Source organism: Martes martes (assembly GCF_963455335.1).
Source record: "Martes martes genome assembly, chromosome: 15".
NCBI lineage: Eukaryota > Metazoa > Chordata > Mammalia > Carnivora > Mustelidae > Martes > Martes martes.
The window spans coordinates 58637868-58663238 of NC_137903.1; the positions used below are offsets into that span (position 1 = coordinate 58637868).

Sequence of the window (25371 nt, forward strand, 5' to 3'; positions counted from 1 at the left end):
GAATGGCATCTGATGACAGTTTTTGATGCTTTGATTAGCCTCTTTAAAGCAGCGCTGTCCAATAGAACTTTTGTGATGACAGAACTGTTCTGCATCTGTGCTACCCAGTATGGTGGTTACAACCATGCGTGGCTATGGTGCTCTTAAAATGTGGACACACAAGAAAAAGAGAGGACCTGCTTACTAAACCAGGGACAATGCTTAATAAATGGTAACTCGCAGTTTTGTTTTGAATTGCTTTTTAAATTGTTGGGTATTCTCTCTCTCGCCTCCTCCCCCTCCTTAAGTTTTTGCCGAAGTCACAATACGTTCACATGGGTGCAGTTGTATTCCTCTTACTCTTTCCCAGATGCATTTTGATTGATAACTACGTTTTTGATTCAAGTACCTGTCTCCAAACACATGATTCTTCCTCTCGCCCCTCTTCCCCGTCCTGATATATCTCAGCTATCTCGAGATATAATCCACATGTGACACCAAGCCGTCAGCTGAAGTATACAAGTATATTCACAGAGTCGTGGAACCGTGTACACAGTGGATTTTACAGCCTTTCCATCCGCCCGAGAAGCAGCTCCAGCCCCGTTGGCAGTCGCGGCCACTTCTCCCCGCCCTTCCCCTCCGCAGCCAATGAGGGACTGACTTTCTGTCTCTGTGGATTTGCCTATTCCGAACACTTCATACCAGTGGAATCATACAGTATGTGGTCCTTTGTGACTGGCTTCTTGCACTTAGCTCGGCGTTTTTAGGGGTTGTCCGTGTTTCGTTGCTTTTCACTGCCAGCAATATTCCATTGTATGGATACGTCACATTTTATTTGTCCACTCATCTTTGATGGGCATTTGGGCTGTTTCCACCTTATTTGCTAGAATTATGCTGCTGTGAACATTGATGCACAGGTTTTTGGGTGAACGTGTTTTTCTCTCTCTTGGGGATGTATCTAAGGAGCCGAATTGTTTAATGATATGGTAACTCCGTGTTTAACTTTTTAAGACACTGCCAGACTGTTTTTGCAAAGTGCCTGCAGTATTTCACATTGCTACTAGTAACACAGGAGAGTTTGCTTTCTCCAAAGCCTCGCCAGCACTTGTTATTCTTGGTCTTTCTGACATCTTTATAGCCGGGCTGGGGGGTGTGAGGGGATACCTCTCTATGGTTTTGATTTGCGTTTCCGTGATGGCTAATGATGTTGAGCATCTGTCCAGGTGCTTGTTGGCCATTTGAATATCTTCTCTGGAGAAATGTCTGTTTAGATCCTTTGCCCGTTTTTTTCTCCTTTGCCCATTTTATTAATTGAATAATTTGTCTTCCTTTCTGTTCTCTTCATTTGGCCTGAACAGGATGCTGATATGCTCACCGGTGATGAGCAGGTGTGGAAGGAAGTTCAAGAATCCTTGAAAAAAATTGAAGAACTGAAGGCACATTGGAGTATCCTTTTACCTGTGGAATGAGCCATACTGTTGGGACTGTTGCTTCTTTATTGGTTGGAGCTTGGCATTAATGAGGCCAAGTCCATGGTGTGACCTCTGCATGAGCCAGTGAGTTTCATTCTGTTTCACGGTCACAGGCTGCATCCCAAAGCCCCGCCAACAGTCTAGGTAATGGCAGGGCATAGTGTGGCAGGATCGACATGAATACCTCACCACCATCAGATAGTAACCAAAACCCATGCCAGTAATAGGACAGTAAGTAGTAGTCTCTAGGTGGTGTACAGGCATTATACTAGGTAACAGGTTTCTGTATTCCTTTCCTCCCACAACCTACGTCTCTAGGAAAAAACAACTTAGACTCCTTCAAAGTTAATATCATTGACTCTCAGATCTACAGGTTTCATATTAAATCAACCATGTCTACCTCGGCAGAGGGAGTTGCTGCACAATAAATTTTCTGGGCATAATAGTAAGGACCACAAGTGGGTCAAAGTTCAGAGTAAGGAGAGAGCACTTATGCTGGAGGTCGTCAGAGGAGGCCACACTGATGTACTGGGAGTGAGGTAGCCCAAATCAGGGACAGGGTTTGAATGGGCAGAGGCTCAGAGGGAGGTCGCTTCCAGTAGGGGAGATCACTTGAGCAAAAAACCTGACAAAGGGAAACCCCAAGGCCAGAAGAAATAGAACAAGGTAGATGAAAAAGATAGCCAGGTCCTTCAGATGCCTTGGGGGAAATCCGATCCCAGACAGTAAGAACATCTGCAAATGAGGTTTCTGTCTACAATGTTCTTTAAGGAGTGGTACAGAATAGGAGAGGTGGATGGACAAACTGGTCTTGTTTTCAAAGGTGAAAAAGGGATCTTCTGAAATCTGAAGTCAGTGGGTTGTTTTTTGTCTGTCTGTTGCAGTGTGGGGAAAGAATCTGTAGCTGATTACTAGCAGAATGGAAAGGGAGCTCTGATCAGCCTAGGCTGCATGGGTTCACCAAGAGCAAGTGAGTCCGGAGAGTCGTGGATTTCTTTGGTAAAGTTTGTATGTGGATTTCCAGAAGATGCCCAGTTAAGAGCAGTCAAGAAATCGATTCTGGATGCTAGCATGGCCGAACAGCTTTCTAAATACTTGAGTGGCTCTCCTGAGAAAATGATGCCCTGGGGTCGCTGTGACTCTGGAGTGCCCCGTTCCCACCTTGGTCCTCTCCCGCCTTTGACTCTATGCCTTGAATGTCGATACAGAGCCCAGGGGCCTCTGATTCCCGAAGGTTGTAGTCAGGGGAATGGCAGAGGGTGGGCGGATAGAATCCAGAGCTCAAGACCCCTGAAGGCTTGAATGATGCCTGAATCTGAACAGACGAAATTCAACAAGAATGTATATAAAATCTTCTGTTTGGGTCAGAGAGTTTAAGCGTGTAAATAGACCTCAAGCTTAGCAGCAGAACATGTGGAACGATTTTAGGGTTTGGGTACACAGCAAAATTTAATCAAGTTTAAGAGGATGATATAACCCCTCAAAAACCTCCTGCGATCTCAGGCTGCATTAACGGAGACAAGGAAATGAGAAAGGTGATCTGTGAGTCTGATCATATCCAGAGTTTTGGGCCTGGTTGGATGTAAGGCATATTAAGAAGGATCTAGAAAAACTGAAATAAATTGTGAGGCATGGGGCCAGGGTCCAAATGGAGTTTGAAACCCTGTCTGTAGGCAGGATGGGGGATACTGGGAAAACAGTCAGCTCTGGGAAGGAGAGGGGGCCCTTGTTGGGCTCAAAAAACCATTCTACTGCAGAGAAATATGCTCATTCTGCGGGCTCCCCTACAGTGGAATTGGGGCCCTGGATGACCCAGCCACAGTCAGGTCTCAGCGGGACAAGGCTTCACTGAAAACGGACTCTGTGCCAAGTGCTCTGCCGGGTACAGCCCACCTTCTGGTCCGTACCACCCTGCTCTCACAACTCTCCCACAGATATCAACACCTTTTGGCACGTGCGTCTTGGAGGGGCATCAAAGGCACAATGGTCAACTCTGGGAGGTTAAAGAAGGTTATCATTCTGTCTGCTTTGGGGCAGCTCTCCACCCTGCTTCTCTCCAGAGCTCAGCTCCCCCCAGAACAGAACAACTCGTATGCAACACCCAGCAAATGCCAGGGACTGCATCTCTGAGCAAATACAATGTCAGCATCCGCTTGGGGGAAAAGCCTCTTAGTTAAAATTATTCCGTTTTTTTGCTCACTGGGGTGTTTTATAGGAGAGGTTTGCCTCGCTTGCCAGCAGGCAGTTGCCAGGGTTGCCGGGGGAAATTGGCACGTGGTCCCTTCCAGCTTGCTGGGGGAGAAAGTAAATGTATTCCTATCAGTGGCTGCAGAGTATCATCACATCTGGTTTTCGTTTCTAAGGCTTGTCACCTCAAACCTCTTGCAGATGAGTCGGAGCACATATAAATGAGTAGACAAGTAGTCACGGAGGTCAAACAACACAACGGGGAAATAAGGCGCAGGCTTGCCCCAGAAATGTCTCGTGTTGCATAAGAGACCGTCATTCCCCCTGACAGTTTGTCCAGTACCTAATCCTGGAATGAAAAGCCACAGAGGTTAGCCCAGCAATCTGTTACAGAATCAGTGCATTGCCTGAGCTGCTGCTCCCCCCAGCCTCTGGGGATCATTCAGCACACTTTACCCACACATGTCAGATGAATACAAAAGAAGTCACCGACTCAACTTTTCTTCAGTAAATGCTCCTCGCCCGGGACCAGAGTCAACTCCTCAGAGACAGGACTCACCCTAAAATTACAGAGTGTGGTATATAGGAAGTGTGAAATATAGGCCCTGGGCTGTGCATTCTGGTGCTCACGAATCTAACCAAGGAATTCTTGCCTTGGGGGTAAGGTGCTGTGCCTCCGGGGGGTCCCCCACTGAAAAGAAACACACTTTTCTCGTGAGGTGCATAAAGACGCTAGTCCCCACTGCCACAGGCGGCTTGACTGAATTATTACAAGTGTTTGCTAACGTTCTGGAAGGCAGCACCACCGGGTGGCAGGGAGGCTAGGAGGGGTGGATGTTGATGGGGGGAGATAAAGGGGCGCTGGAGCACACTGTTGGTTCAAGGTGGGGTGTGCCAAATGGGGACCAGTGAAAGACGGAGGGGCCTTTGGTCGGGGCGTGGGGGGTGGCACTGATCGGGAAGAGACTGGGCTGGGTGGTGGTGGTGAGGTGTGTGGGTAGGTGGGGGTTCAGTCCACTGGACCATTTTCCTTCCCCCTAGTGGTGCTCAGAGGTCACGTGGCACTAAGGGCTCCAGCGACATCGTCAGAGCCTCAGATCTGACCGATGACAGAAGCAGCTCAGATTGAAATCCAGCTTTAGCTCCAGCCAAAGGCTCTGCCATTTCTGCTGCCTCTGAGATCTGCAACCCTCTTCGCTCTGGTGGAGTGTGGCAGAACGTGGAGTGTGCAGGTTGAAGGGGGGCGGGGGTGGCGGATGGGCCTGCACCTCCCCCCACACATGGCATCCCAGCAGCAGCGGCGCAGGAAGGGAAGTGTGTGCGCACCGGGTGCCCGCGCTCTGGCCTTCAGCTGCGCTTCCGCGGTGTTCACCGGGGCGGTGGGGGGGCGGTGGATTCAGGGCATGGTCCACGCGCCCTACAGCTCGTCCTCAGTCCTCCGACCGCCTCCGGAAGAGGGCAGGGAGTAACAGCAGTTTCAAAAAAGGCAGATCACAGGGGCCTGGGTGGCTCATTCGTTAAGTGTCTGCTGTCCACTGAGGTTATGATCTCAGGGTCCTGGAATCAAACCCCACATTGGGCTCCCTACTCAGCAGAGAGCCTGGTTCTCCCCTCTCCCTTTGTCCCTCCCCATGCTTGTGCACTCTCTCTCTCAACTAAATAAATGAAATCTTTAAAACTAACCAAATAAATAAATAAAATAAAAAAGGGCAATCACACCAGGGCTGCATGAGAGGAAGTTAGGGACTCACAGCGAATCAGAGAGTCAGAGGTGCTCATAAGTGAATACTGGGTCTTCTCCCTGTCCTTTAAAAATTTTATTTTTTATTTTTTTTAAAGATTTTATTTTTATTTATTTGACAGACAGATCACAAGGTAGGCAGAGAGGCAGGCAGAGAGAGAGGAGGAAGCAGGCTCCCTGCTGAGCAGAGAGCCTGATGCGGGGCTTGATCCCAGGACTCTGGGATCATGACCTGAGCCGAAGACAGAGGCTTTAACCCACTGAGCCACCCAGGCGTCCCTAAAATTTTTTTTTATAAAGAGATTTACTTAAGAGAGAGACACTAGGGGGAGGGGCAGAGGGAGAGAGAGAATCTCCAGCAGACTCCATGCTGAGCGCAGAGCCCATCATGGGCCTCGGGGCTCGAACTCATGACTGAGGTCATGACCTGAGCCCAAGTCCAGACTCACACCCTTAACCAGCCCTGCCACCCAGGTGCCCCTTTTTAAAGCATCCTTTCCCCCTGCCCACAGTTTATATGCCTGAGCCCTGTTCTTAATATTATCATATTATCTTCCACTTCAGAGATTCAAAATAAGAATACTTTTTTTTGTTGTTGTTAAGTATAGGCCTGATCCCTTTTGCTTTATAATTAAAAAAAAATAAATAAATAGCTTCAATAGGAGACCCGATGGAGATGTATTTCTTCAAGTTGCTTCCCTCGTTCGTGCCTGTGGGTTGTGTACTTGGCTTCCTGTATGCCCAAGATTTGGATGACCCAGGGGCAAAAACGAGCTCCTCCGTTTTAAAATGGAATCCGTCTGAAGTTTCTTCCATTCTAGAACGGTTTTGTAACAGAAGCTAACACAGTACACAGGTCAGGCTGCGCTAACCTCATCGGTCGTTCGGTTTCATAGGCAGCTGCACTGTTTCATGAAGGGCTTTAAGGAGAATCTGTATGGGAGCGCGAAGAAAGCAGGGTTCTTTGCGAAGCTTAATCCCCCAAAGTACAGGCTTGCTTGGAAGACGGTTTGTTGACGTAAACAGAATTTGCTTCTCTGAGATGCCACTTAACCCGTTTTTGTTTCTCAAGTATGTTTTTAGGCAGCTCATCTGTGTGAAATAATGGGCTTCTCCTTCCCTCCTGTGCCTGGCAGCGCTTCAGGCTTGCCGAGAATCTCATTTTCCTTGTTTTCCTGGTGGAGACAATGAATCCTTAACTAAGGTTAATAACAGAGTGGGAACAGGTGCTGGCCATGTGCCAGACCATCATCAGCAGCAACGCCGAGCGCCTTCCCGACATCAACGTCTACCAGCTGAAGGTTCTCGACTGCGCCATGGACGCCTGCATCAACCTCGGCCTGCTGGAGGAGGCCTTGTTCTACGGCATCCGGACCATGGAGCCGTACCGGTGAGTCCTGGGGCTGGGCCGGAGTCGAGGCTGCAGGGCCTTCCCTGCGCCGGAGGACTGACGTCCCAGAGTCACTGCGGGGACCGCGTCGTAGCGAGTGTCCCCGTTTTGTTCTTCGTTCCGGAGGTTCCGGCCGCGGGGCAGGCCCTGCGGGGGTGCAGGGGCTTCGGAGATGTGGTCTCTGTGGAGCCGCGGGTCCCGGTGTGATGTGTGGCTTGCGGCAATGGGGCAGAGTGCAGGGCGGGGGGAGCCTCAGGGGTCCACGGCTGGTCCCTAGCTTGGGGGGAGGGGGGCCTTGTGTCATTCGCCTCTGTGGACCCAGGTGAGGATGGCCCGTCTGGGGCCCTCGGTCTGGCCGACGGGGTGGTCTCTTCCATCTGTCAGGGCTTTGTGGTTCCCGGGCGCCTTCGCTCGAATCAAGTGACCCCGTAACGGCCTTCCGAGGCACGCGGGGGAGGAGGGAGGTGCCCGTGCTCAAACGTGTCGGAGTCCGGTGAAGGAGCGATTGCGGATTGTTTCTTGACCGACCGCAGCCCCTTCAGACCAGGGCTGTGTCATCCCCTGATGCTTTTGTAACTCACAGGAGCTTTGGCGGCGCTGAAGTCTGGTGCTGGTGGGTGCGGGACCCGGTTTGCGGGGGGCCAAGAGCGTGAGTTCGGAAGCCGAGACGGGTCATGCCGAGGGCAAGGGCTCAGAGTCATTCACCATCTCCTGTACAGGACAGGGTCGCTCACGGCTGGGAAGGTGCCCTGAAGCCAGGGGGACTGGGAGGGGGGCTGTCCTGGGTGGCACTGAAGACCATGCAGGCACGATGACAGCCCTGAGGGGCTAAGCAGAGGGACAGCCCAGCTCTCAGCCTCTCCAGTGTGGGACAACAAGCAGGGGAGGGGCTTTAGCGAAGGAGGGGGCAGGGTCTGAGCTACTGCCTGTCCCCACTTGAGGACAAGCCTCAGGAGGTTATGGAGGGGAAAGTGACCAGCACCAAGGGGGGAAGAACGGAAGCAAGCCCAGGACCCCGGTGGGAAGTAAGACACGGAGTAGGAAGCCAGGCCTGGGCCAGGAGCAGGGTACGGGCAGAGAGGAGCCTGAGGACCCCACCGGCCGGGTGGGTGACGGGTGCACAGGCCAGCCCCAGCCCCGGCCCCACGGTGCCCCGAGGGTGTTCTCAGTGCTTCCAGAGGTGGCTTCTTCCACTGCCATGTGGTGGGACAGCTCTGGAATCCAGACTGTGAGTCAGCTCGCGCCCAACTGAGAAGCGATTGCCTTCGGGGCGAGACGGCAGACTTTCCCATGAGCCTGAAACGTCTGCTCAGGATGATGAATCTTGTGGGTTTTCAGAAAATATGAACCGAGCACAAAGAGATAAGGCTTCGTTCTCTGAGCCTCGGTGTTGCAACGAGAGGCGGGTCTGGGAAGATTGGTGTCACCTCTCTGAATCCTAGGGCTGGGCCTCGGGAAGCCAAACCGCAGGCTGAGCGGGTGGACTGCAGCCAGGAGACGCGGGTCGGGCAAGCCCTCCTTCCTGCAGGCGCTCCCCCAGCCCCTCGCCCCACACTCCGGCTAGCGCTGGACCTGCACCTGCTGCCCCCTCTGCCCCCTCCAGGCTGCCCTCCCAGCCTGCTCTGAACACAGACACTCGACACGGGTCCCCCTCCTCGATAGTGCTGCTTCTGCACACAGTTTGAATCCTCTCCCCACGCCTTTCATGGCTTCTCTGAAGCACTGACTTACCCCTCGGTGAACCGGCTTGAGTCCCAGAGGCGTTCCTTGTTGGGGTGAGGGGGGGAGGCACGTCCACCAGCGTGGACCCCGTATTATTTGGAATACATCTGGTTATATGTTCCTGGTGCTCGGCAGGTCACAGTTTCTCTGGAAGGGTACCCTCCGTGCCTACGCTGGGTGACAGGTTTCCAAGCCTCCCCCAGTTTCTCTTCCCTGGAGCTTGTTAAGAAGCTGGCCTGGAGCGTCTGTGTTTCCAGAAATCCCATCTGCATTGATTGATGCACTTGAAACGCGTGGGATCTAAACGGTTCGCTGGCAGCGGTATTTATTGTAGGGGAAGCAACCCAGTGAGAGGGTGGATGCTAGCGCCCTTGGTCTGTCTTCCCTTTAGCTCAGCAAAAGTGAAAACAAGGAACGAATGGGTCAGATGCTCGTTGAGCCCTTTAACAATCTGGAAGCAGGAATGTGAGAGTCGGTGGTGCTTTCTGCCCCTCACGTGTTCATGGGGGAGTCTGCACTGGGGTCCGTCAGCCACCGATTTGGTCTCCCGGCACGTGCGCCTTCGGTTCCCCTTTAGCCAAGGACGTGGGCAGTTAGCTTGGCAGTTAGCTCGGCGTGAGTTACTGAGAGGGGACGGGACTGCCACCTGCTCTAACGGTTTTACAGTGATAATATATACTGTTTGCCGCAGACAGATTGAGGGCAAGACTCTAGGGATGAGGTTCTCCCTCCTGACCTTGGCTCAGTTTGAACTACTGACCTTAAAGGAGAAGGCGTCCGCGTTCTGTTCTTACCCAAATCACCGCATTGCCCTCTGCTCCCTACTTGCTGCTCTGTCATTTATTTTGACTCGATAGAAGTAAATTCCCTTTATGATGCAACACAGTATTAAGATCTTTGTTTCCTGTGGTGTCTCGGTGGCTCAGTGAAGCGATCTTCAGTGAAGATCTGCCTTCGGCTCAGATCATGATCTCGGGGTCCTGGGATGGAGCCCCGCATTGGGCTCCCTGCTCAGCGGGGAGCCTGCTTCTCCCTCTCCCTCTGCCCCTCCCCCTGCTCATCTGCACACTCTCCTTCTCTCTTTCTCATTCTCTTTTTCTCTCTTTCTTTCTTTCTTTCTCTCTCTTAAATAAAATCTTCCAAAAAAAGATTTTTCTGTTTCATAAAGTAGGTTGACATTAATTCACACACAACAAAATCTATCATCTTTAGTTCCTACCGTTTCTTCTGAGAGCATCTGTGATTATGTATGCATGGTCATCTGTCCCGTGGCACTATGAACATTAAGCAGAAAGAAAGCAATTTAAAGGTATTTCATAAATTTTCATTAAGAAATGTAATTAAATGAAACCTTAAGCACAAGATGAATTGAGTTGCAAAAGTTAGTTTGCCAGTCGTAATTCAGAGCCCGGGAAGCATTCTCCTGCTGAAGAGGGTGCTGAATTTTACGGGAGAATCACCAGACCAGCCCTTGAAACTCTGCTTGGCCCCCAGTATCGCTGCTGAATGCTACACATTTGTGCAAAAATAAAAAGGAGAAAGAAACCTAAAAACAGAACTGAATATAACTTTTAAACTTAAATTATTTTGAATATAAAATCAAACTTGATTCTCTTTAGGACCCAGAGAAAGACCTAGAGAAACAGAGGCTCGTTAAGGCTTTGAGGAGGACTTTGGCATATCACAGGTGCTCTGGTAGCATAACTTTTGTTCTAAGACTAGCATAGACTTCCAGGAAAGGACGTTTCCTTAAGGACACAAGTAAAAATCACCCTCATCTTTCAGTGTCCTGTTCCACTCCCTAAAGATAAGCACGGCAAGTTTCTTTCCTGAGGTGTTCAGTGTGCGCCCTAAACTTCCGTTTGGAACACACCTGCCTCACTCTTGACAGCCCCCGTTCTTCTTCTGTCTTTTCGCAGCGGTTCTCGCGGGCCCAGAGACTCTCGGTTTTCCCTCTCACTTCTCCCCTCGAAGCTGCTCACCTGGGCTCTTCCCTTTTCCTCCCTGTCCTTTCCGGCCATCCCTCCTCCTCTCGTTCTTGCGGGGAGACTCAGTCCCGGTCTGCATCCGCCCAGTGTGCCCAGGAGGGTGGTGGGTGCAGGCGGGAGGGAGAAGCCAAGGCGTCCCCTGCGTGGGCGGAGCGAGAAAATCCCCTGTTCTAGGACTGGCCGTTTTCACTTCACTGCAGCGCGTGGCTGTCAGTCCAGACCAGCTCCCGAATAGCCATCGTGTTCTTGGTAGCACATCTACGGAATTTCATCTTGGGAATGTACCAGAGTCTGTGGACCAGTCCCTACGTTTCCGTTTCCTTTTACTGTGTGAAGGAATACGCCATGAACATCCGCTTCAATCTTTGTGCACCGATGGGACCGGATCTGTGGGGCAAACCATGTGCTAAATTCCTAAATGCCAACGCGCTGCATTTTCCCAGGAGATAACGACTCGCAGATTGTGTTCGCCTTCCACCGAGATGTCACTGTCCTCAGAAGCAAAGAGAGCTGGTGACACGATGTTTATTATACCTGATCTGAATTCATTTCAGAACCTAGAAGGTTCTTCCCCTTTTCCCTGACCAAAGCCGGCTCTTACAGGGGGAGGTTTGCTGGTACTCACCCGCAGCATAGTGTTTTGTGGCGGCGGAAAGGACATTTTGGGGTGTGTCCTGGGAAAGAGCAGAAGAACGTGAACTGCGAAGGGACTTGAACAGGTGGGCGCAGATCAGAGAGCGGGGAGCGGCGTGACTCCCCTTCGTGGACTAAACGGCGTGATCTCCCCTCCCTGTGGGGCGCGGTGCGTAGTCGGCAGCGGTGGTAGCCGAGCGGGAGCAGAAGGCGCTGGCCGGGGTATGTAGGGCAGAACCTTCCCTGCTGCCTGCACAGTGTGGGACCCAGAGAACACACCAGAGCTAGGTCTCTACCGGGAGGGGACCTGAGCGCCTGTACTCCGTGCAGTGTTCTGGTCACTTCCCTTGCTGGCCACCTGTCTTCCTGGTGAGATTTACAGAGCTATGTCCCCCCAGTGAGTGAACAGTTGTCTTAGTCTCTGCCTGCGGATGTGGACAGTCATCCTTTGGCCACTTCATCTTTTTTTTTTTTCCACACTGTAACTTTCCGTCAAAGTCTCTTGGGCCAAACTCCTATCCAAGAGGTTGAGCTGTGTGTTTGTGTGACGTACTGAGTTACCAGACAGACCTAAGCTCTCTTTTCCTTTGCTACCAATTTTCAAAGACTGGGTTCTTAGCCATGGCCCCTGTCTGGACACTGGGAGTGGGGGTGACCGCCTGTGCCACAGTGCACAACCCGGTCCATCAAGGCCCAAGCAGTTTTCATACAAACTTTTTAATACCGGGCCTTTTAATTCAGTTCCCAAAGGCTCTCTTACTTCAGAGTCTAGAAATCCAACAAAGGAGACACGAAGTAGGAGGAGGAGAACAGCAGGAGCCAGGCCTGCGATCGTCCCCACACGGAGCCGCGCACGTGGTCGTAAACCACGGACTTCGCGCGCACACCTGATTTCCTGTGTTCCTCTGGGATGGTTGACCGCAGCTAACACGAGGCTGTTGCTGGGGGTAAAGGAGAGCATTGTGGGCGGCTTCTTGGCCTGGACTTCTCTAGGGGCAGCGGAGAAGTGAACCTGTCTCCCCTGCGGTGACCCGCTCCTCTGAAAGCACCTGCTGCCCCCGCAGGCCAAGCCACCTTGCTCAGCGCGCCGCTTGCAGGTTTGGGCCAAGACATAGGTACGGGCTGGCTCTGCCAGGGGTTCCAGCCCTGACCCCACGAGCTGTGTGGCAGTGACCCGGCTTTGTGGTCTTAGTTCTGGAAGAGGAGTCCCGGAGCCTGTGCGCTGGTGTACAGCTCTGACCCTCCAGCCCCTCCAATAAGGAGGCGGCGGCTAGCCTCGGCCATGCCCATGCTCCTCAAGGTGGCCCCTCTCGGGCTCGCAGGTGGCACGCCAGGCTTCCAGGACTCGAACAAGTGCTCTGGACTCTGGCAGAGCTCTAGGGGACGGCAGACGGGCTTGGGACGTCTGGCAGCCTCACAGACCAAGCTGTTGGTTCCTCCTCCTGCCCCATATAAGTAGGCTATGTCCTTGTCCTCCCACCTGTCTGAATGCGTTCCGCAGTGACACCAGTGGGGGGCAGCCCGGAGGAAATCAGACATGTGTAGGAACCTCCGCCTCGCCTGTTTCCGAGAAGCGGAAGATGGCTTTTCAGTCATGCCTGGTAGCGGGAGACAGAATGGGATACCATGTGGACTGCAAATGCTTACCCGTCTTCCACACTTGACGAACAGCTCACTAGGCAGCCTTCTGGAGGCACAGGATCGTGTCGGGGCATCTCAGCATTCTGGGTCAGGCACACACTCATTCTTGTCAACTGAAGTCTTTATTGAGACTGCGACATGCTCTGTGGTAACTATTGGCGAACAAGACAGACCAAACAAAGCAGCGTCCTGACTCTGGTGGAGCTTGTGGGCAGCCCTAAGTAGCCAGCTGTGTGTCACGTTTGGGTCTCTCCAGAAAGCCAGGCACTCTGAGAACCTGAGGAGGAATTCTTGAGCCGAATCAAGACTGGCTTGATGGCACCAGTTTGAACAAGAGTCGGAGTCCCTTCTGTGGATCAAATACTTGGGTCTCTTGGGACTTACCTACTGACTTCAAGGTTTCGTTGACCATTCTTCTGGGTCAAAGTCTCCCCATAGAAGAGTCAGTATCTCTGGTTCGTGAATCCCTCTCTACCATGTTCTCCAGGCTGGCATCGCCAGTTAGCTCCGCCATGCCGTGCTCCAGCCAAACCTGGCTGTGTTGGTTTGCCAGGGCTTCCATAACAAAATGCCACAGGCTTGGTGGCTTAACAACAGAAATTTGTTTTCTGTCAGTTCCAGAGGCTGGAAGTCCATGTTCAGGGAGCCAGCAGGTATGGTTTCTTGTGTCTCATTGTCTCAAAGACGGCCATTTTCTCTGTCCTCACGTGGTCCCTCCTTGGCCCACATGCAGCCCTGGTGTCCCTGTGTATCCAGATTTCCTCTTCTCTTAAGACACCAGTCACGTTGGATTAGGGTCCACCCCAGGGGCCTTATTTAACTTAATCCCCTCTTTAAAGGTCTTTACCTCCAAGTATTCCATCTGAGGTGCTGGGGGTTTGGGCTTTCACATAGGAATTTGGGAGGGACACAGTTCAGCTCCTGAGTCTGGCTTTATGCAGCTTGGCCACTGCCTCCTGATTCTCCATCCCTGGAGAAGAGCAGTTCCAAGGATCACTTCCCCTACACTTATTTTCTGTGTATCTGGACCTACTGGACATCACCGTCTGGCTTGGAAAAGGCTCTTCTTGCCTCCAGAGCTTACCGTTGAGTTCAGGAACTCTTAAGGCACCCAGGAGCCAGTGCCAGGATGCTTGGGTCTTTAGAAGTAACTGGGGTAAACCTCCAGACTCCACTCATGACCAGCCCAGTGCTAGTATGAATGGTGGACACCAGTTGGTCCCCAGAAGATGACTTCTCCCAGAAGCCAGCTTTCCAGGCAACACTGAGGGGGGAATGTGATAATTGGGTTTTTTTTCATGCCACTCTTTTGACACAGCCTTAAAATCAAATGCTGAAGCTCCCAGCTACCTTTATTATAAAGTAATGTATAGAATAGAGATCTATTCCTAAGAGAGAATCTGCCTAGGATACTTTCAGGTTCTTTGGCCCCATCCCAAGCTGACCAGGTAGGTTAGATCTTAGCAAAAATTGTACATGGATAGGCAGTAGTGTTGCTGAGCACCCAGGACCATGTGGGTGGTGGTGGTAAGAAGGTCTGTAGTATAGGTCACGTGGCTGGATACATTCTGGTCTAGGTGATCTGTAACACGATCATCTGTGTGATCATCTGTAACATGATGCTATGTGCATTCTCCATTTTCCATCTTCCTTTTCTTCCCATCCCTACTTGGAGCAGGATATCCATTCTTTGCTTCAAAACCCGACAGCCATGAGTCAGCCCTATCCATTGCTGCAGTCTTCCCTGCCTTTTGGGCCCCCAGGGTAGGCCAAGACCCAAGACGCCTATAACTTTTCTCTGTCATCATCAGAGAGTGACTATCAGAACTTCTCATTTCAAATCAGGACCAATAATCCTGCATGACTACCACTGTCCATTGAACTTGAACGCAGGCCAACAACTGGACCAGGGTCCCATGCCTTAGAGGTGTCCCCTTCTGCCCATGGCACGGTTGTGGGTTGTAGTTCCCCTTGTACAAATCGTACATATACTGGAGTGGGCACGTCTATGAATGGAGCTCCCTGTCGATACCACTTGTGTCCAGTTTATCTGACCAGAAAAATGTGTTCTGTTGTCTCCATGGACTACCCAGTCACCCAGCTCCCAGCTTTGGCTACCTGCTTGGATTTCTATTTTGAATTGCATTGTTAAAGGCCCTTCCAGATTTGTATTCACTCATCTGCTGGGAATATCTGGGCAGACAGAGGTCCAAGGTCTGGGAAGTAGTTCCCTGATCAGCCCCGGGTTTTAGGGGAATCACCCAGGTGGCCTTGCTATCAGATTCAGCTTGTCGTCTGTGTGTCTTACCTCTGCTGGAAGTTGAAGCATAGACCTTCTGGGCCTCTTTAAAGTGATTGGCAAACCTTTATTTGAAAGCAATATGTAAAATTTCCATCGACACCACTTTTGACCAACTGTCTTTGCCAAATCCTGCTCCTTCTCACACCAAGCCTCTCCTTTATCACTCAAGCTCCCAGTCCAGGACCCTGTCCTGTGAAGGTGCTAGACTCTTTAGGGCAGCGTGACTCATTCTAGCACTTAGCCTCCTGGGAAAGGTACAAACCAGGAGAAGAGCCACCAGCACCTGCCCCCCAACCTTTAGATAACTCCTCAGTTAAAGCTCTTCTCCCAGCAAACCCGAAGGGCCCCTAGCCCCGTGCCCCTGCCCCCCTTGGTGGCCATGTCCTCGGAAAACAAAAGTTGACACCTTGTAGCTTTGAGCCAGTCCACAGATGCTCATGCTACGCGAGAGTCTTCCTTTTCTTCAACTCTCACACTTCAGGTACTGATTCTAGCGTCTGCATTCAAGCCCCTCTGGGCCTGTCCTTCAATGGCATCCTCGTCCTGGCTCATGTACTGTCTCTGTGCCCATTGCTAACCCTCCCTTGCCTCCCATCCCATCAGGGACTAGAATGCCAATTCCTCTTTGCTCAAAAATCCCACAGCGTGGACCTACCCCGTCCATTCCCATGCCGATGCCTGCCTTGACTCTTGAGACCCTAGGCCAGGCCAGGACACAGGAAATACTTTTCCTCTGTCGCATTGGTCTGATTCCCAGTAAAAGCCTCCTTGCGGAGCAGGATGAGAGCCATCGTCTACCCCTGGGGCTAGGTCACCTGCACAGGAAAACATTTAGTCTTCTGTGGTCACCGGTGGGTATGAACAAACAGCATGGGCTCTGGCGAATGGCCTGTAGTCTTCCTACTTAGGAAAGCATTTCCAAAATAAAAACATTTCCCAGGGGGTTCACTTTTTTTTTTTTTTTTTTAACTTGCACAAACCATCACTGAGCTCTTTGACTCTCCTGGCGGATAATCTTCAGTTTCTTATTACAACAGATTGTACCCTGAGCAGCAGGATATCCCATCCTAGGGGATCTTTTGGGATGCATTGAATTTGTCCTGTTGAATCAATCTCTTGCTTGGCTGCCCCTCTTTTCCTTTTTCTCAGCTCTTGGAAGAGATGGTAGGGAAAAAAAAAAAAAAAAAGAATCTCATTTTGCCCTGTAGGGAGGCAGCAGAAAATCAGGTGGCCCTGAGAAATGGGAAATGCTGGCTAGCACTTTGAAAGGCTGAAAGAGAATGGATGAAAATCAGTTTGAATTTCACAGAAAGTATAGGTTTTATGCTTAAAAAACAAATTGATCAGAACACACACACATGCTGTGTATCTGTGTGTTTTAAGGGACTCCCATACTGAGTTTTCAGAAATTCTCCAGGGACAGATGAATGAACCCCAAACTGTAGGTAAAACCGTTTGGTCCACCCTCATAAATCCGATCACCGATAGACAATGGTGATGGCATTTGTAAGGAACAGTAAGTGGTCCTTGAAGGAAATGAAAGATGGAGAGTAAGTGGCCCCCAAATGATGTTCCTAGTGTGTGAGGTAGCCAGGTCATTCTGAGCACGACAAATACCCTTCGGGCTAGATAGCACGCAGAGCCCCTGAGCTCGGGAGCGGACTGATGGAAAAAAATGTCTAGTATTCTTACTCCTGCATATGTTCAAGGGAGGGGGCTGCCACCAGGTTCTAGTGTGGGGGACAGTGGGCTCCAGCCCCTGAAGAGGCAGAGGGCAGGGGGTCTGGGGGCAGGGGAGGGGGTGCAGACAACACCCGCACTGCCAAGAGGCAATGGATGATGGAAATCTCTCTTACCACACAAAGGACACCGATCATACCATCCCGCTGCCCTTCAGAGTTAAAGAGGAGCAAATCTGCTTTCACTTATAATGGGAAACATCGCCGTAATATCCTCCCGGAGTAAGATAAATTGGGTCCAACAGTCATAAAAGCGTCTGCCAGCCATTTATTAGCAGCATCTTTGGAGGGGAGTAGGTGAAAGGACTTGAAGAACTCGCCTCTACCTTCCAACTCCCTTCAGCTGGGACGGAATTGTTATTTATTCAGAGCCTAGGTAGACCTGGCCCCTCGCTTGTCCTAATCTTCGCAGCCGTGGTGCAGAGGAACTTAGCCTGGGCTACTTTCTACGTGAGGAGGCAGAGGATGAGGCCAATGTGACTTGCCCGCTCCATGGCAGAGCTAGGCTTTGAACTCATGTTCGTTTATTTTTGTCATATTTGCAAAAAGGCTGTTGGAGTCAGCTTGAACCCAGATTTGCTTGGTTACGAGGGTCCAGACCGTTAACTACTCTTTCGAGGGCGGGATGGGCTTTCCAACCACACCACCCGCCTTCCTACTCCCTGAATCAGTCAAGATGGTTTCTGTTGTGAGTGACAGAAATCCACCTCGGACTGCCTGACCAATGAAGGGAGTTTGCTGCCCCCATGGCTGCCTAGCCAGGGACAGATCTGGGACAGAATTCAGGGGTATAGTCTGGGTCATCAGATTCATCTGTCTGTCTCTCTCAATCCTTCTGTCCTTCCACATAGCCTGACAGGCCCACCCTGATTCTTCTGGCTCTGTGACAAAAGCAAAGGCCTGTTCCTGCAAGCTCTCAATTTGAGAGTATGTATTTGGGATGGACTTTTGTGGCATCTTTGGGTCTGTCCACTCCTGGTCTCATGTCCACTGGTAGGTAGCCACTACCAATAATGTGGGTTTTGTATGGGATGAAAGTTGTCCAGAAGCTTGGCAAGAGTGTGGCTGATGGACAAGCCAGATATCCACTGTACTAGTTCACTTAGAGTCGAGTAAAAGTGTCAGCAGACTCAAAGGTGGTAAAGAGAATTAAAAAAAAAAAAGCAGCAAGCTCTGTACTGTCAAAGCTCTGTTGGGAATAAGTGTGGGCTTCTAGCTTCTAGAATCCATGAGAGAGCAGCAGGACACAAGCCAGCAGCTTGGGAAGACGTCTATGGATGGAAACCTTTGGGCTAGTGAGAGAGAGGGAGCACAAGCAGGGGGAGCAGCAGGCAGAGGGAGAAGCAGGCTCCCCACTGAGCAGGGAGCCTGATGCGGGACTTGATCCCAAGACCCTGGGATCATGACCTAAGCTGAAGGCAGATGGTTTAACCACTTGAGCCACCCAGGCGTCCCTCAAACAGCTGTTTTTCAACAGGAGTCATTAATAAACTGATAGACCCCTTTGGGTTTGCCTCGAAGCTCCATTTTTTTGGCTTTTTTTTTTTGGTCCTAAGTCAACATTTTTATCAAAGACTTCATGGGATGAATAGAAGTTGTGTGCATCAAATTTGTAAGGATTACAAACCTGAGTGTGACAGCTAACGCTTTGAAACAAACTTCAAAACATAGCTCCTTAATTAGAAATATTCAGCTGCTACCAAAAAGACAAACTTAAAATTTGTGATTCAAAATTCAATAACAGGCTGGAGAATTTTCTAGTATTTTGTAGTGATTTGTTTCTTGTTGCCCCACTAGTATTAATTCCTCCATTCACTTTCTCCATCAAACCTCCGATGACCTAGTTGTGTAGTTTGTACGTGACTGGCCATGGGGGCAGTCCACCATCAGCTGAAGTTGGAGAATCACATTTCCAAAGCAGACCAGTCCGAGCCAGTGATAGTCCATTCTTAGAATTCTGAGCTCCTAAGACAGCGGGTGGCCCCTTTCCCCTTTCCTGTTGCTCATGACTGAGGAAGCATGTGGCTATAGGTCTCCAGACCTCAGAGAGTGGGAAAGGAGATCTAGTCCAAGAAGCAGAGGTGAGGAGTGGGGAGATCTCAGTCACTTTGTTCAAGTGAGCCCGAAACCAAATTTGCTGTGTACTGTGCAGCTGCATGAACACTTAAGCTGATGATTTTCTTTCTTTTTTTTTTCTTTGTCAGCCAGTCTGAATTGGATTTCTTGGTTCCTGCAACATAAAAATTCCTAACTGCTCTCTCTATCTGGGGGTGCCAAGGAGGGTAGGCTAGGGCCATGTAGTGGCCAAGAGAGCTAATGTAACCTCAGGCCGCATCATTGCAGGGATGGTAACAACATCCGGCCATTGGAGGCGTGCGTGCATTGCAGTGTTTAGAGTTCCCAGCTGCGAGTGACCAGGGTGAGAAGAATTTTGTAACCACATTAGATGGGAAATGGGGATGTTTTGTCACTTGGTGAAAAGATTCTGTGAAGGACAAGCAGGCGTGAGATCAGTTTTTAGATGTTTGAAGGACTGTCTTGCAGGAAGGGAGTAGACCCCTCATGACCGAGAGGGAGGGGCTGGGCCGGGGGACCTGGGATTAGAGGGAGACACATTCCAGCTGGGATAGTAGGGTGGGCATCTTAGAACAAATTCAGGCACCCATAAATGGGCCGTTTGGTTTGGAAGAGCTGTATGTGAGCTGGCTTTGGAAGTGCTCATACGGTAGGCGGCCATCTGCTGGATTTTTTAGAAAGAATTCCTGTATCGGGTGGGAGGGTGGTCCAGATGAGCTCCAGTGGCCCTTCTGGCTGAGATTCTGAGTTCTAGTACCCTCCCAAACCTCTGCAGTTTCCGTCACGAAGAACAGATACAAACCAGCTCAATTCTACTTGCCGGTAGCTTCGATTACCGTTCTGTTCTGAACGACGCGTGCCCTTTCTTCTTCCGCCTGGCTCTCAGAGTACATCCTCAGGGACAATTACAGCTGCCATAGCTTGTCCTTTTTCTCCTGTGGCTTAGGAGGTGGTGGAGGAAGCTCAGTGAGGTGCAGATGGTATCGCATCCATGAGCCTGGGTACCATGGGCACCCAGATATGCACACGTGGATGCGTTCGTATGTGTTTGAAAGTGTGTATTTCTAACCAGTTGCTTGGTATTTTTTAAATTGTAGTAGTTGCTAATCTCTAAAAAGTAAGAGATCTTTACACTTGAAAAAAGCCTAGGTTTCTAGCTTTGCTTGGGAAATCGGAAGTCCTCGTGACAGGGGACCCATGTCCCCAAAGCAGGAGCAGCAGGGCTGGGCGGCTCTGTCAGTAGGCGGAGTCCCCACCACTCCCCACCAGATGAGCTCCCCTGGCCCGCCTCCTCTCCAGCCCTAAATGCTGCTTTCCCCCCTACTAGGCACTCTGCTGGCAGGTACCACGTTGGCCTTTGTGAGCAGGAGAGGATTTTTGTTTTGTTTTAAGATTTATTTATTTATTTGTTTGTCAGAGAGAGTGAGCACAGGCAGAGAGGCAGGCAGAGGCAGAGGGAGAGGCAGGCTCCCCGCTGAGCAAGGAGCCCGAGGTGGGACTCGATCCCAGGACGCTGGGATCATGACCTGAACCGAAGGCAGCTGCTTAACCAACTGAGCCACCCAGGCGTCCCAAACAGGAGAGTTTTAAAATGTGAAGACATTCAGCTTCTCAGATGCGAAGAACGTAGAGGGAGAAAAAAATTCTCACTCATGAGTGTGTCATGTTTCAGTGTTTTAAATTAATACAAAATGTGGATTATTCACTCTTAGAGTTGGATGAATGGAACAGTCTGCAGATTTATAGGAATATAACATCTAGGTGAAACCAAAGTTCCTTTTCTCATCAGTTCCCCTGTTAATCAGTTTCTCATTAGTATGCTCTAAGCCGGGTATTCTTCGGGACCTCCAGGGCAGGCATCCGACTCCCTTCCTGCGAAGTAGTGCTTTCCAAAGAAGTCCGGTCCCTGGGGATAGTTGTCCCATTGATACGATATGAGAAAAAGAAAAGGATCCTCATCAAATGAGTTCAGGCAGAGCTAGGTTAATAAAATAGTCTCAGGTCAATTAGCAGAAAATCAACTACTGATCGTGATTCTTTAAAAGTCAGGGGTGCCTGGGTGGCTCAGTGGGTTAAAGTCTTTGCCTTCGGCTCAGACCATGATCCCAGGATCCTGGGATTGAGCCCCGAATCGAGCCTGCTTCCTCCTGTCTCTCTGCCTACTTCTCTGCCTACTAGTGATCTCTGTCTGTCAAATAAATAAATTTTTAAAAAAAATTAAAATAAAAGTCAGTTCCCCAAATTCCAATTCCACAAAAGACCCATTTGCCAGAGACACCAAACTGACGAGTGGTGATTTAGGAGCTTGTTGGAAATGTTCAGTGAGGATCACTGGATCGCTGATATCGAAAGATGCTTTTCTGAATATTAACTAACCTTGAGATGCTTCCTGAGATCACTAAAAAAAAAAAAAAAAGACAAAAAACCATTCTGGATGGTTGGCAAAGCAGGATTCTGTACTATTTGAAAAATTCCTATTTGAAAGGCAATTTTTCTGTCTCAGTGTTTGGCACTTCATATGTGTTAGGATTGTTTCGGCTATATTTGGTTTCTTTTCTGTGCTTTTGAAATGTAATTTTCTTTTGGTTTTCAATTTAAGCGTTCGTAATGTTCTTTCACCAATTCCTAAATAACTTATTAGCTTTAATTTTGCATTTCAATCAATTTAGAATTTAAATTAGATTAATTTAAACCTTTGATATTTGAGGGATGCTTTTGAATTTGTTTAATTTAAATGTTAATTGCTAGAGATACTAATTCAGGCTGACAGGCCACCCGAGGAATTGTGGAAAAGAAAAAATGCTTGACATTTTAAACAAAGTTAAAAAAACGACGTTCAGAAACATCCAATAGAAACCAGAGTCAGCCTAAACAATCCCATTCCTAGAAAATTACCCATTTATAAAAACAAATTGCTGTACTAATTCTTCCCTGTTTCATATTCTTCTGCTGCTCGTGCATTCCTGTCAAAGCTTTGAAAACATTCCTGTTACAAGTCAGAAATCTGGATAGGAAAAAAGTGACAGTTGGTAAATTTATGAAAATCAGCAAAAAATTAGTCAACTTGATCTTTCAGTGAATCAACCTGCTTTCTTTCAAATGAAGTGAAACTGGTTTCTTTGCTGCAAAACTTCTCAGAGCTTTTACTAAAACTAACATACATTTCAGAACTCCAGAAGAGGCTGATGATGTTTCCGAAACTCAGAAACCCGTTAAAGGAGCTGTGAAGAAGTTATTTTGATAAAAGTTCAGGTGCCTCTGGGCCCTGTGTTTAAAAGTCCCATTAATTAGAGTTTTAAACTTTTTTTTTCACCTTGTAGCTCATTTTTAAAATAAAAAGCAGCAGACTCCACCTTCACTCCTCCCAACTCTCTGGCCTCCTTCGAAGCAACAACTTCTAAAAACCTTTGTTTTCAGCCCTTCTGATAGTTATTTTTATCCCTCGGTATCTTTTGATCTGTGTGTCTTCTATATCAACTACAGAAATTATCCCCTAGCTCTAAGAAGATAAAGATCTAGTTTATACTATTTTTTCTTTTTTCCTTCTCTTTTGATAATATTACCTTCATCTCCTGTTCCATCAAAAATGATGCTTATTTAATTCCTTTAATGGCTACCCGTGAAATGTCAAACAATATCCTGAAGTTTCTGTTTTTTTGTTTCATTGACTTTAGGCAGTGTCCCTTGATCTCATGTATTAGAGATTTAGTTACTGTTGTTCTTGATGGAGAATGAAAATATAAAAATCTCAGTTCAGAATCATTTTCAATGACAATTTTAAAAGCCTGTTTCTCTGACTTCTAAGATCTGTTACTTCTGGTGTTAGTTGGATTGGGGTTTCTTTGTCAGTCACCCATTTTATATTTCTGTAAGTTTTTAGGCTCTGCTCTTTGATGTTCTGAAAGTTCACACTGATGTGTCTAGGCATAGATGCTGTTTCATTGGTGCTAGACCCTTTTGGGGTTTTTTTGTTTTGTTTTTTTGTTTTAATTTATTTATTTTTTATTTTAGAGACCCTTTGGTTTTAAGGACGCTTATCTCCCTTTATCTCTGGAGAATTATTTCTTTATTTTTTCCTTTTAAATTTCATTCCCACTGTTTTCTCTCTTTCATTCTGAAAGTCCTGGTAGTCAGATGTTCAAATTCTATGTGTCCAGTGTCTTGGGCCTTTTGCTTTATATTCTGGGAGTTATCCTTGACTTTATCTTCCAGACATTTAATAGAATTTTTCTTTCTTTCTTTCTTTTTTTTTTTTTAAAGATTCCCATTTATTTACAGACAGAGATCACAGTAGGCAGAGAGGCAGGCAGAGAGAGGGGGTGGGAAGCAGGCTCCCTGCTGAGCAGAGAGCCTGATATGGGGCTCGATCCCAGGACCCCGAGATCATGACCTGAGCCGAAAGCAGAGGCTTAACCCACTGAGCCACCCAGGTGCCCCTAGAATTTTTCTATCTCAACAGATTTTTGTGTTTTAAATTGATGGGGACTCTTATTCTTGAATAGCTTCTTGTTCGTAGCTCTCTGATTTTTGGACACATCTTCTTGAATCTCTCTAAGGGTAATTCGCCTTTAAAAAATTCTCTTCCATTTTCCAAATGATCTCGATTTCCTTCAAGTTCTTTTTTATCCCCCTTGTTTATTCTGGTCTTTTTCTTGCTGCATACTTCTCTTGAATTTTAGATGCTTCTTAGTTGTCCATTCATATTTTTAAGCATCTTTATTGAGATACGATTCATATATGATGTGAATAATGCCAGTATAAAGTTTACAGTTCAGGACTTCTAATGTATTCACAGAGTTGTGCATTGATCACCACAACCAACCTTAGAACATTTTCAGTATGCCCCCCTAAGAAAACCTCATTCTCCTTACCTGTTAGCCCCAAACCCTCTCCCCATCCCCTCTGCCCTAGGCAACCACTGTCCATTCACAGTTGAAAATAGGGGTTAGAAAGGCTGGCTTGTTGTTCTGGGGGTTTCAAAATGGAAGTCCAGGGTGCCTGGGTGGCGCAGTCGGTTAAGCGTCTGACTCTTGGTTTCTGCTCTGGTCACGATCTCGGGGTCCTGGGATCGTGCCCTGCCTCGGGCTCCCTGCTCTTCGTGAGTCTGCTTGTCCGTCTTTCTACTCCTCTCCCCGCTCACACTCTGTCTCAAACACATACATAAATCTTTAAAAAAAAAAAAAAAAGTCAGTAAGAAGACATCGGCTGGGAGGGAGGAAAAGGCCGAGGTTGAGACTGAGAAGGAAGGACCCAAGTCCCCAAACGCCAGGTTTGGGCATGGGGACCTTGGAGAGCCCTGAGAGGGGCTGGTGTTGCGGGTGAGTGGTCAGACCACTCCATGTTGGTGAACTTCACTTCTGCATTCAGGACCAGAGGAGGACGTTCCCGCACCGGTGGTGATGCAGCCCCACTGGGCGTTAGGCCTTGTAAAGGGGGAGCTCTGCCGTCCTGTCCACAGTTGTGCCACGCACACAGTAGGCGTATGCATTTGTAGAGTAATCCAGCGCCGTGTGTTTGTGTAACGCCTTGCAGTTTGCGAGAGGCTTTTGTATACTTTTATCTCCTCCGAGTAGGGACGGGTGCGAAAGCGGATTCGCTGTGGAGCTGATGGGGCTTCACCAGGAGGCCCCTCGCTTGCAGGAGGCCCCTCTAGGACGCTCTTCTCCATTCTGTGTGCGTCCGCTTTGAATCCGTTTCCTTAGAGGAGACCCCCAAACAAACTGTGTCCTCTCAGGCATCAGAAAACCCGAACTTGGGTCTCTCTGGATCACAGCAGAAGATACTATTAGCCTCTGCTGAGAACTACAGAAGCCATGGCGTTGTAGTGTTGGGTGCCTCGTCCAAGGTCACACGTCTGGTATGTGGCAGAACATTGCATTCCTGATAGTTTCTCCTGCTGCTTGTCCTCCCCACCCCCACACGAAGACAGTATGGCCTCTGACCGACACCTGCGCCCAGGGCACGAGCCGTGGGGAGCAGCGCAGGACCTGGGGGGTTCGTGTTCCTCCCTCAGCTCCCAGGCTGCCTCTCTCACACCAAGTGAGTGAGAAAGGCCACAGCAGCCCCCCCCCCCGCCCCCACCGACACATTTCACCTGCGGTTGCGAAATAGCTTTGAAAGTGTTTCCTCCGAACAAAGAATACTGAATCCTCCTTTCCACTTCTGTTTCTGAATGAGACTTTTAATCTCCTGTTGTTTCATGGTCTTAAAATAAAATGTAAGCTCTAAAGGGAATGAAAAAAAAAAAAAGAGATCCTATTTTCAAGTGCCAGCTAATTCGCCGGTTCTCCCAGGTGGGGAAATCAATGTCTGCTCGGCAGCGGTGAGTCACACGTCCCCGTGCGCGGTGCCGCTGACTTTCTTCTTTGAAATTAACTTACCCTCCATGCCTCTCAACTTGCAATGAAGTATATTTCATGCTCGCCTTTCCCCAGACACAAGCGTATGTGTTCTGAGTAGAAATCTGAGCTGCCGGTGCCTGGAGGAGATGCTCTCAGTCTG

The 25371-nt window shown here is 49.1% G+C and overlaps 1 protein-coding gene across 3 annotated transcripts in view; it reads left to right on the forward strand.

Annotated features, from left to right (window-relative positions):
• Positions 1 to 25371, forward strand: part of SMYD3 (SET and MYND domain containing 3) — a 710646-nt gene that overhangs the window by 604231 nt on the left and 81044 nt on the right. For all 3 annotated transcript variants that reach the window (XM_080825025.1, XM_080825026.1, XM_080825027.1), the window contains 2 exons: positions 1338 to 1425; positions 6595 to 6769. In XM_080825025.1, coding sequence (XP_080681151.1) covers positions 1338 to 1425; positions 6595 to 6769 — 263 coding nt within the window. The remainder of the gene's footprint in view (positions 1 to 1337; positions 1426 to 6594; positions 6770 to 25371) is intronic.